The sequence below is a fragment of the Archocentrus centrarchus genome, chromosome 19 (genome assembly GCF_007364275.1).
Source record: "Archocentrus centrarchus isolate MPI-CPG fArcCen1 chromosome 19, fArcCen1, whole genome shotgun sequence".
Classification (NCBI taxonomy): Eukaryota; Metazoa; Chordata; class Actinopteri; order Cichliformes; family Cichlidae; genus Archocentrus; species Archocentrus centrarchus.
The window spans coordinates 14,611,093-14,623,822 of record NC_044364.1 but is presented as its reverse complement, the minus strand read 5'-3'; the positions used below and the strand labels follow the sequence as shown (position 1 = coordinate 14,623,822).

Here is a 12,730-nt window from a genome sequence, read left to right as displayed (position 1 = left end):
AGGGGGGAAAAAATGATAGAATGTTGCATCAATCAATTTCTAACCATGATTCCTCCCACAGCTTATAAGCAATGATGTAACAGCACCCCCAATTATTACATAACACAATCACATCTATAGTATATAATGCTATTGATTTACAAATGGAAAAGCAGTTATATTAAAGATAAGCTGGCTATCAATTGGGAGACATTTCTCATAATAAAGACACTGAAATTTAGTCATCATCTTGGTAAAATGAACTAACTATGCACTCTCCCCCTTCTGAAGTGAAGAAACCAGAGGACTGTGTGTCCCTGTATGGACTGCAAGGACTTCTGCGTCACCAATCCGCTCTGCAAAGAACACTCAAGTCAGATTCATACTGAGAGTCATTTTCCACATACTACAGATCTACATATTCTATTCAGAAAAAAAAATTATAATAGAAAGTCATTATATTACACAGCTGGTTTTCTGAATTTATTTTGGTTCTGACTGATGGATCTGAAATTTGCTCTTATTTGAGCTGCTCAACATTAATATGAACAATTGAATCCCTTTTAAAATCGATTACTGATTTCTGTAAATGCCTTTTCACAGTAACATTTTATCCATATAGTACATCGTTTGTTTTCTCACGAGTATCTGCTTTAAATAGGACATTTTAAATGCAGCTATAAGAAGTGCTGGATGAGGGTTTAAGGACTCTTGGGATGTCCTCCTGAAAATTGATGTCAGCAAAAGAAGCTCTGAGGAGAGCTGTCATTTAATTTAGGGGCACATAAATGTTGAGTCTTATTGTGGTTTAGTAAAAAGTAAAGCCAATATTTATATTTTTTTAAAAATGCACAATTTAGTTTTTCTTGTCTTCTGGAGTATATTTATGTTCCAATACTAAACAAAAACACATATTGAACATAAATAGTAATACATAATTGAATTACCTGGTTTGTCATCACTGAGAGTTTGAGTCAATTGGTGTGAACTGTGGAAGTGAATAAACAGTAATGAAACATTAACTTGAAACATTCCTGGGCCAAAAAAAAAGAGAGCAGAATTTGACAGATTGCCCCAACCTCCTGCGTGTTTTTCTCCACGGCTGCTCAAATGATGAAGCGTATACTGATGGAGGTGCTCCTGGATGAAAAGCCTGGAGCTGCTGGAAGTTCTGCTGGTTATGTACTGAGAGGTCGACACCATCCAGAGCTTGTCTAATCATCCCCATCACCAGATCTTTTTCTGCAGGTCAACAGACAAAAAAAAGTATTTGCTTTCAAAAGTTAAGATAACAATATAAACTGATAGAAGTGATAAGAAACTTAAGAAGGACCCTTTTAATACTGAAGATACTCAAAAATACTAAATCCCCTATGTCAAGGCAGAAACAAAGTCCATAATGCAAAAGCCTAATTTTGTGAAAATTGCCATAAAATAAAAATTTGTTATTTCACAAATTTTTTTTAAGGCAGCACGGTGGTTAGCACTGCTGCCTCACAGTTAGTATACATCTGGAAGGCCTGGGTTTGAGTCCACCTTGGCCCAGGCCCCTCCCTCTCTCTCTCTGTGTGGAGTTTGCATGTTCTCCCCGTGTCTGTGTGGGTTTTCTCCAGGTACTCCGCTTTCCTCCCACAGTCCAAAGACATGCACTTGCTGGGGTTAGGTTAATTGGAAACTCTAAACTGCCCATGGATGTGAATGGGAGCGTGGGTGTTGATGTTGTCTGTCTCTCCGTGTTGGCTCTGCAACAGGCTGGCGACCTGTACAGGGTGTACCCTGCCTCTTGCCCTATGTCAGCTGGTATAGGCTCAAGCAACCCCCCCCCCCCCCCCCCCCCCCCCCTCCCCCCCCGACCCTGAACAGGATAAGCGGAAGTGAATGGATGGATGGATGGATGGATGGATGGATGGATGGATGGACAACAGTAAAAAATTGAAATATTTATAATATGCATATGCACATTGCATATTTATATAATATAAATGTAATAAGTAAAATAAGCAACACACATCTAGCATAAGGTAACAGGTGCCACTTTACTAGGTACACCTTGCTAATATAGGGTTGGATCCCATTTTGCCTTTCACCCAACAAGGTATAGGCTGTGGTGTTTGAACAGTGCTCAGTTGGTACTAAGGGGCTCAAAGTGTGCCAGGAAAATATCCCCCACACCTTTAGATCAACCCGAACTGTTGATACAAAACAGGATGGCTTCATGCTTTAATCCTTCATGCTTTTTTGTTGTTGTTTATGCCAAATTTTGACCCTAAAATCTGAATGTCACACACGAAATTGACACTCATCAGACTAGAGTGACTAGAGACAGGATTGGCAATGTGTTTTGCATTCAGAGATGCTCTTACTGCATACTGTATCTTGGTTGTAACCAATCGCTGTTTGAGTTACTGTTGTCTTCCTATGAGCTTGAAGCAGTCTAGCTATTCTCCCGTGACTTCCGCCATCAACAAGATTTTTTCATCCAGAGAACTGCCTCATACTGGCTATTTTCTCATTTTTAGACCGTTCTCTGTAAACCCAAGAGATGGTTGTGCATGACATCAGCTGTTTCTGAAATACTCAGACACATTCAAAGTCAATTAAATCCCCATTCTGATGTTGCGTTTGAACTTCAGCAGGTCATCTTGACCTTGTGAACATGCCAAAATGCAATTGGGTTGTTGCATTGTGATCGGCTGTTTAGATATTTGCATTAACAAGCAGTTGGATACGTGTGTTTAATGAAGTGACCAGTGAGGGTGTGTGTGTCTAAAAATGTAGTCATCTAAAAAAAATCCAGGTAAAGCTTGATGTAACACATACACTGTGTGCAAATAGAAGGGGGATACAGTGTCAGACTTTGAAAAGTGCATGCACTAGAAAATAGTCTGGAGAGCACATACTTACAGTATAACTGGAAGACAGCAGTATACTTATCCTCACTGTGCATGTGTAATGAGGCATTTTACCTCTTTGGCCTGAAAGAAGAAGCCACTGCTGGACTGTGGAGAGGGAGTCCGTCTGCAGGATCTGACAAAGTACCTCCAAAACCTGACAAGAAGGTGATAGACTGTCACAACAGTAGCCCAGAGATCACATATATTTTTGAGCTTATTGGTGAATTCCTCAAGAAGCTTGGTAACTGTGTTTTTACTGAGGATATTTTTCAAATATCAAACTAAGTGTAACTATGGCCAAAAGCTGTACCCTCTGTGATTTGGACCTTGCCTTTTAAATCACATTCCCTGGAAGAAAATATTACAGCCCTAAGCAAGCCCAAATTACACAGCACAGAAGGGCTCAAGATCAGTTAATGAATATTTCACCATGAGTTCTTGATCATGGAAGGGTTGGGGATGGCTCATGCGCTGGTATTGGGATTTACGCTGGAAAGACTTGGAGGATGGAGGAATGATTCTCCCAGTTTGAGCTGAATATTGAGTCTTTCGTTGGACAACCTTTTCCTCTGGCTGATCCTGCAGCACATGGATACATTTTTCCAGTATAAGATCTCCTTGAGTTAGAAAAAAACTGAGGAACTATGCAAAATTAAAGAAAAAACAAGACCACAGCCATGCAAGCAAGCCTATGAGACTCTGAACTAAATGATAGCATCAGCATGCTAACGTGTGTGCTAATAGTTAGAAGACATGACATTTAATATTTCCTCTCTCATAGCTTAATGAGGCAAATCAGCAGTGAACAGAAAGTGAAGTCTTTGCCAATAAACATGATAAAAAAAAACCAAAACAAACAAAAAATATATATTATATGCAATCACCCCTCACAAATTTACCTTTGAAAACCAGTTGGTTGACTTTGTTGTTAACTATAATAAATACTCAAAAAATGTTGCTTTGCCCCTTGAAATGGTAAATATGTCAAAATAATGAGAAACCTGAAGCTATACTGTGCAACAAAAATCACATTGAATCATATGAAACAATACCTCTCTTTTATCCTTTTGTGCTTGGAAAGATAGAGTGACTTTTGATGCGAGTTCTTTGAGTTCATCTCTCCAGGCTTCTGACAATAGTGCTGTGAAAAAAAAAAAAAAGCTAAAAGATTAATTCCCCACTTAATTAACATTGGCTTCTTTATTAAAGGCAGAGCATTAGAAAAGTAATGAGAAAATTATGGTGCCATGTATGTTAGTACACCTGCCTGATTTAGTTTTGGCTCCGGTGACATCATGAAGATTTTGAGCAAGTGGAAAAGCTGGCTCTGCTGCTCTCCTGTTTATGCGGCTCTTGAGAAGTGGATGAGGAAATAATGATGATGTGACAAACCAATCATCTCTTACCATGCAAATTGGTCTACCTGTGAATCCTGTGGGAAAGAAAAATGCTCGGTTTTCACCACGCTCACAGAAAAGTGCTTTAGAGGCACAAAGACGAAGCCAGCAGAATCACTGCTGAGAATAAACATGACAAATTCATGGGAATCTCAGGAATGTAACCTTCTTTACTACCAATAATGCAATAAATGTATCCCTTTCAGCTGCTCATGAAATATTTCATATACAATAAGTTGTGAATTATAACTCATCTCAGGACAGAATGCTTCCAGAATGAAGACCTTGTTAATGGCTTTATCAGCACTGAAAACTTTAATTAGCTGTAGGTAGTCACCTACAGTCAGGATTAATTAGCACACAGATTATTGTTATTCAGTGTCCCAGGCAAATTTGTTAATACCCTCTAAATTAATGTGGCAAAGAAAGTCTGCACTCTAAGGTTGAAAAGAAACAAACAAAAAAAACATTTGATAATGACAAAGGGACAATATTAATTGAGGAAATAATATCACATTAAAACTTTTGACGGTTTTGACGATACTATGTTTTAAATACACATGTTGTACTATAGCTAACTTTCTAGCAAGTCAAGATGAAATTTGGTACAGATGTTTTTATTTTTATGGTATTTATAGTTATTTATAATTTATATATATATTTTTATTTATTCTAACTTGTGATCACTGGGATGTTAAAATCCTAAACTAATTGGTTACATTGTGAGTGTGAACATGTTAGCATGTTGCTGTTATCATTTGCCTTTAAAAGCTATGTTAAAGCTGTGCTAAAGAACAGCTTTAGTGCTGAAAATGTCACTGTGTGCTGATCATGTCGCTGTACAAGAACAAATCCAAGTCTTCCCTAATCAGAAGCCCTCGGTGAACAGTAAAGTGCAGCTCCTGATTAAAGTACGCAACGCCGCCTTCAGAGCCGGAGATAAACCATGATACAGTATTGTCAGGTCAAGCCTGCATCGAAGCAGCCACGGAGTCATACAAAAAGAAAATTGAGGCCCATCTCAGGACAACAATTCAAGTGGTGTATGGCAGGGAATGAGCCAAATTGCACAGGGGTAGCACCAGCTCAACTACTACTCCGATGCTTCACTGGCTGAGGAACTGAACAGACTTTTCTTTTTTTTGCAAGATTTGAGACCGGTAGGCTATCAACCCTTCCCCAGCTTACAGCAGCACCTCACTTATCCTTCACCAGCACCAGGTGAGGCGTGAACTCAGGTTAGTTAACCCAAGGACAGCTGCTGGTCCGGAATACCTGGAAAGGTACTGGTGCCATGAGTGTACCAACTTACAAATATCTTTACCAGATTATTCAATCTGTCCCTGATCCGAGTCGCCATCCCTGCCTTCCTCAAATCAGCCACCATCATCCCCATCCCCAAAACACCCACAAACACCAGTCTGAACAACTTCAGGCCCATTGCTGGCGGTGAAGTGCTCACACCACAAAGACTGAATCCCCACAGCATTTGATCCCCATCAGTTGCCTACAGGACAAAAAGCTTCACAGAGGACCCCGTCACCCTTGCCTTCCAGACGAGGCTGAGCCACCTGGAACAACCTGGGACCAATGTCAGACTGCTGTTCATATACTTTAGTTCAGCTTCCAATTGAATCATTGAATTGCCTGGTACACTGGGAGCTCGGCTGCAGACAGACAGAAATGCTCTCCAGAGGATCATAAACACAGCCCAGAAAATTGTTGGCTGCCCTCTGCCCTTCGTGGGGGAAATCAATGGCTCCACATGCCCAAGAAGGTCCACAGCCATTCTTAATGATACCTCCCACCCAGTACACCACATGTTTGAACAGTTGCGTTCTGTCAAACGATACAGGTCAATGAAAGCCTGTACATCCAGGCTAAGAAACAGTTTGGGCCATTAGAACATTAACCAACCACTGATCTGGACATTTACTCTGTCAGTGTCTCCATCGTGTGCAACATCACCTCAGTGGTTACAACCCTGTGCAATAATCATGTTTATAACTCTGTCCAGTACTCTGTGCAATACCTATCAAACTGCTGCTACTGTTAACTTAGACAGATGTGTACAAAGACTTTTATTTATGTTTTATTTATCGTATTCTATTCTATTTCTAGATACTTTTATACTTATATTGCTGCATAATGGGAGATGCACCTGTAATTTCATTATATGGGCCATATAAAAATAAAGCAATTCTATCACAGTAAGTATCACTACACTACACCCTTCAGTACTTTCTAACACTTGGTTAACATTGTGAAAATTATCTTATATAACTCAAACTGGGGTTCTTTTTTTTTCTAAGCCTAACAAACTGAAATAAAAGAGAAAAAAAAAGAGAAGAAAATAATAAGCCAACACCGACTTTTGTTAGCGAATACAAATTCCACTCTTCTGGGTGAAAATCCCTTTGAGCAATTATTCCAGCACAGACCCCTACCTACATGGACTTTGACACTCTTTCCTTCAGCTGAATTCTAGTGAAAGATGAAAAAGAAAAACTTCTAGGGTTTTGGACAAACTTAATTTGATTCAATTAAATTAACATATTTGCCATGATTTGTTCAACAACTTGTTTAATTCTTATTTGCATAAATAGTGTAAAGCAATGAGCTAAATATCACTGATAAATTATATAAAAATGTCCAATTATCAGTATAGCTTACTGACCGTGGCCTCTAAATTGAAATAAATTTGATAAAAATACATTAAAATAGAGCCATATATATTCAAGAAATGTCCAGTAAAATCCCATCTATTGTGCATCCTAATATATGCCCATGCCACAGCCCTGTTTGTTGCATTTTTTTTTTACTGTTCACAAAGTTATGTACTTAATCACATTAATTATTCAACAGCTTCTACCACAATAAGGCTGGTATATATATTGCTTATATAAGCAAACAGATTGGAGTATGGGAGTTATTGTGTGTTTATGTACAGCAAAATGTATTCACATCTATGTATGATTAATTGTCTTGAAAATAAGTGTACTAGACTCAGCCAGACACCGCCCAACCCCATTAAATGTATAATGAAAACTTGGTGTGCAAGATTTTATTTGATTGAATCTACGCACATACTCCCACCTTCTGCTCGCTGGCGTCTGTGTGCACCCACCAGCGGTGGGTGTGGCTTCTGGAAACCTTGGACAGGCACGCTTGTGTTCGATCCAGCCTGTTGGAAGCCTGCTGCAACACTTACTCAAAAACCAGCCTGACCCACTCTCCACCACCCACCATAGCTATTTACCTGCACACCTGTCTGACCCATACCCCCCCCTCCTGCCAAAGTTATTTACTGGCATAGAGCATTGGAGTGCTGCTCTCAGGAGAGAAAATGAGAGGAAAAAGAGAGAGAAAGCTGTTTGGCAATTTTTGAAGTCACTTACCTGTGTTTGATTCCCGCTGAAGAACTGCCAAGAGGCTGATTTAAAGATATTTAGTCAATCCAAGTTTTGCTAAAGTACCTTCATATTCTCATTTGACAGTTCCACCCTGCATTTTGAGTACACCAGTAGGAACCTTGGCAATTGTAATAAAATTAGAAACATGATGCTAATTGATAATATGATAAGGTGTCATAGGTGCATAAATGCTATGAAAGCTTCATTTTAGTCTGTCGGCGGGCTGTTGCTCAGCAACATAATGACGTTATAATATCTGATATCAATAAAAACCTTCAGGAGCCTGAGATGTATTTGTGTGCCAATTTTGATCACACAGGAGGGGTTTGTGGGCAAACAAACAGATTTTGTGGATTATAGAAAAATAACTTAGAAACAATTTAAAGAACCAAGAACTAGAACAACTGCTTGTTTTTATTTCTTAAGAAAGCTCCTTATTTACAGCACCTAAAAACTAATGAGATTCATGTTAAATGAATATATAAAACGTGTGTCTTCAAATTTGTGTAAAATGTATGCAATTATGGTTCGCAAGTCAGTGCATTCTATTTTTAATCCATATTTTATACCACATCCCAACTTTCTTATTTTTAACTTTATTTGAATAGTGAGAGCGATTTAGATCAATGCCTTTTAAAAGGATGCCCAACATAAATAATTAAAAGTTAAAGATTTTTGACATCCATAGTGAGTAGATATCACAACACATATCAAGACACATAAGGTAAGGTTTGTGTAAAAAGAATCAATGAAATTAATGAATTTCCTCTGCTTGTCTACAGGCCTGCTTACCTTGAATATGCCTCATCCTGTGTGGATGAGGGTTGTGCCGCGAGAAGAATGAATGGTGACTCAAGGCACCAAAACGTGGACTGCTTTTTGGCAGTGTTGTGGTAAATTCAGCGGTGAACGGCAACAGATTCATCTGAGTGAATTTCCTTTCCGCTGTCACCTCCCTCGAGTCTGGGCTGTGTGCTCTCGACATGTCTGAGCCTTAAGCTTTTACTCAGTCTGAATGAATAAAAGAAAAGGTGCTAAACAAAGTCCTTATTTGAGCTAAAATGACAGAAACCCCAATATTCTAAACTATTTTGATAGTAAAGTTATGAACATAAGAGACAGACAGCCCAAAGTTTCTTTTACCTCAAAACCCCCAAAATGCTGTGTACTGTCTGGAATAAATCTATCATAAAAATAATTACAAATTTAGCCAGAAATTACTTTAAAGAAGCACTCTCCCTCCAAAAAACAGGCACCAGCTCACAGGCTTTGGTATGCAATGCTCTGTGTTGTTTTTGTTGCCAAGAAACCTGAGCTAAACAAACGTGTCTGAGCACTGCCACACTCAGCCTCTTCATTCAGACACCAATTTCATATGCAAAGCAGAAAACATGTACCTTGTGTTCTAACACCAAATTCAATTTACTGTCCTGTCTTTGATGGTTGTTTAAATGGGGTTTTACTTTAACTAGAACAATTGTTGCAGCGGATCCAGATTGCAATGCCTGCAGCCTCCACAACACTGGCAAATTTTGACAGAACTGCAAGGCGAGGGTCACATGACCTGATAGAGCTGTACTAGCATCAGTAAATCTATTAAGCTTTATCTGTCAGCGAGCCTGAAGCCCCATTCTCTTAGTTTTACAAATAGAACAATAGCAGCTTGTTATTTTGTGCTCTATTTACATAAAAAAATGGTCATGAAAGACAAACCACTTGCATCTCTTCAAGTTAAATTACACATTATTTCTATATGAACAGGTCTACTGCACACCTCTCCCCTTCAGGAAAGTCTGTTGCAACCAATAAGATTAATTGGCTCAGCTTGCAACATCTAGAGAAATACGACATGAGTGCTGCTTATTGCCAATGTTAGAAAGACAGGAGACTTGCCAGCAATCAGTTCCCCCTGAAATGTTTCATTTCTGCATGATTTCTTTTCTTAAATAAAACCCATTCTCAGCCAGTTTGGTCTAATAGCACTGAATAGCTTGTAGAGTCATAAGTAATTATCAGCCTGCAAGAAATTTGTAGTCTGCTGAGAGCATGACTGCATCAAACCTCCTTCAGCTTGCAGATCTACTTTTCCCACCTACAGTTGCAGTGCTAGTGCTAAGGATTTTTCCCCCTCATTAAATCCATTTTTTACTCAGTGGACTCAAGTCTCTTCTCAAGCCTATTTTCATGCGTCCAAACCAAAATTACAGGAGTCCAAATTTCCCAAGGTAAACCGATGCCAAAAGCATAACCAGAGAATCACCATACTCATATGCAAAGCTGTGCTGTGCATATTGGAGATTTTCTGGCTGTGTCCAAGATAAAGCAAAGAGGCCTTGAAAACAAAATTAAATAAATACATGTGCCTAATAAATTATTTTATACTATTAAGAACAGCATAACTCACTACTGGCAAGCAGCAGAGATACCTTCTTGTTAATATTTCACAACTCAACAACAACCATGCCTGGGCCTAATTGGCAGGGTGGGGAGTGAGACAGAGATATTCTTGTTAAAATAATACAGTCAAACACTGATGTAAACAACAATTTATTTTATATAAAATAAAATAAATTTGGGGGGGGCTAGCCCTCGACAACCAATCTGGGACTACGCATGCTACTGTCCACTTGGAGGTGAAGCCTAGGCGGAATTCTTTTTCCCGGGCTTTGACTTCAACCTCAGGAGTGAAGGCAGCTACTAATTAGAAATTTGAAAAAACAAAGGAAGATTCCCAAATCAGACAGTGACAGAAGGCAGTTACGCCAAGCTTACCTGTCTGCTGTTCTTTGTCGGCAAGAAATTGCTGCACAAAATGTTCCTTAGCACTTACCGTCGCTGCTCATGCATCTGAGCGTGCCATGGAAGTAAAGGCTCTCAAGCTCACCTTTAGTGATTCATCACTGGAACGAGCCTTAGGAATCCACTGGCACATTTAGTCAGACAGTTTCAGATTTTCAAGGCTGAAAAATGCTTCTCTCCCCACCTCTCAGAAGTATCCAACAATCATCCCAAAAGACCACCACAGTACCAGGATGATAATGGCTCATTATCATGTGCTTGGAAGACTGTGTTAGGAAAGTGCAGCACCTTCTGGGACTGACAACCTGAACAGAACTTAGGTGATTCCCTCAGACAGAAAACAGCATCTCTCTGCTGCTGGGCCCTTCTCCACTCAATCCCATATCTAGGAGAACTGAAGCTTTTTTCTCCTGGGTGTCGGCTCTTCCTGGGGTCCCGAAGATAGACCTTTGCTCCAAGCTGACTGGCATGGAACTTGGCCTGGAAGCTGGGCTCCCAAAATCTGGGAACATGGGCAGCTGTTATTTGACAGTCGTGGATTCCATGGGAAGGAAAAAAAAAACAAAAAAACTGCAAACCATGATGGTGTCTGAGCTGGTGGAACAGTGGGCCAATAAACCTGCAGCTTCTGTGCTGCACGGCAAAATAGAGAAAAAAAGAGACATGTTGTCTTGACCAGCCGGTGCAGCAGCAGGTTCACACTGGGCTGATGACAGGCTCTCCTGCTCATCCTCCAACAAATCATGGATGTCCTGGTTGATGTCCAGCACATCATCATCATCCTGTTGAGTGACTAGGTCAGGCTGAGGCTCTTGAACAGTACCGCCTCATGCTCAGCTAACCCATCAACATGTGGTCAGCCCAGCAAGTTGCATGAATATTGACCACTCCTCGCCTTCATAGTGAGATGAAGCTGGGTCCCTAGACTCAGAGAGGAGACTGGTGTTTTGAATTTGGGTTGGAGAAATGATTTATTCATCCATCCATCCATTCTCTTCTGCTTATCTGGGGCCAGGTTGCGGGGGCAGGAGCCTAAGCAAAGAAGCCCAGGCTTCCCTCTCCCCAGCCACCTCCTCCAGCTCATCCGGAGGGACCCCAAGGCGTTCCCAGGCCAGCCGAGAGATATAATCCCTCCAGCGTGTCCTGGGTCTACCACGGGGCCTCTTCCCGGTGGGACATGCCCGGAACACCTCACCTAAGAGGCGGCCAGGAGGCATCCTAATCAGATGCCCGAGCCACCTCAACTGGCTCCTTTCGATGTGGAGGAGCAGCGGCTCTACTCTGAGCCCCTCCCGGATGGCCGCACTCCTCACCTTATCTCTAAGGGAGAGGCCAGCCACCCTTTGAAGGAAACTCATTTCTGCTGCTTGTATTCGCGATCTTATTCTTTCGGTCACTACCCAAAGCTCGTGGCCATAGGTGAGGGTAGGAACGTAGATCGACCAGTAAATCGAGAGCTTCGCTTTTACACTAAGCTCTCTCTTCACCACGACAGACCGGTGCAGCGTCCGCATCACTGCAGAGGCAGCCCCGATCCGTCTGTCGATCTCCCGCTCCCTTCTCCCATCACTCGTGAACAAGACCCCGAGATACTTGAACTCCTCCACATGGGGTAAGAACTCGTTCCTCAGCCGGAGAGAGCACTCCACCTTTTTCTGGCTGAGGACCATGGCCTCAGACTTAGAGGTGCTGATTCTCATATCGGCCGCTTCACACTCGGCTGCGAACCGTTCCACTGCGAGCTGGAGGCCACCCCCTGATGAAGCCAACAGAACTGCATCATCCGCAAAAAGCAGAGATGAGACTCTGAGGCCACCGAGGAAGAAGCCTTCTGCCACCTGGCTACGCCTAGAAATTCTGTCCATAAAAATTATGAACAGAATCTGTGACAAAGGGCAGCCCTGACGGAGTCCAACACCCACAGGAAACGAATTTAGTCCTTTGAATTTGGTATTATCTCCTAGTGCTTTTGAGGTTTGTTATCTATGCACTTAGTTTTTAGTTCTTCTTTAAATGGTGTTAGGTTAGTGAGTTCCCTTTCATGTCTATTCTGTCTTAGCCTCATGTTTGTGTTTTGTCCTTTAGTGTTGTCCATTTGATGTGAGCTCTGTAATGTCCTTTGTGAAGTCCCTCATTACCCAATGTGTATTCATTGTCTGCGTCTTCCTTTGTAGAATCTTCCCTCTATGCTGTGTGTACTTCTGCTCTGTGTTCCCCATGTTTCCAGGTTTTCTGTCTGTTTAACTCC

General features: G+C 41.0%; 1 protein-coding gene across 1 annotated transcript; it reads right to left on the bottom strand.

Moving 5' to 3' along the window:
• Positions 1-209: 209 nt before the first annotated feature.
• tbata (thymus, brain and testes associated) lies at positions 210-8,936 on the bottom strand. Its single transcript, XM_030755821.1, has 9 exons — positions 8,827-8,936; positions 8,476-8,694; positions 4,141-4,305; positions 3,926-4,014; positions 3,303-3,452; positions 2,946-3,027; positions 1,059-1,221; positions 927-967; positions 210-335 (listed from the first exon to the last, which is right to left on the bottom strand). Exons 2-9 carry the CDS (start codon positions 8,666-8,668, stop codon positions 247-249), a joined length of 972 nt encoding a protein of 323 aa, XP_030611681.1. The 5' UTR covers positions 8,669-8,694; positions 8,827-8,936; the 3' UTR covers positions 210-246.
• Between the last annotated feature and the right edge of the window lie 3,794 nt (positions 8,937-12,730).

What these genes read in the sequence shown, in the direction of transcription:
- tbata (XM_030755821.1), bottom strand. Translation starts at nt 8,668, where the DNA reads ATGTCGAGAGCACACAGCCCAGACTCGAGGGAGGTGACAGCGGAAAGG. An exon ending in CAGGATGAGGCATATTCAAG is followed by an intron (nt 4,306 to 8,475) that starts GTAAGCAGGCCT and finishes TCTTTCCCACAG; the next exon opens with GATTCACAGGTAGACCAATT. An exon ending in TCTTCTTTCAGGCCAAAGAG is followed by an intron (nt 1,222 to 2,945) that starts GTAAAATGCCTC and finishes GTTGACCTGCAG; the next exon opens with AAAAAGATCTGGTGATGGGG.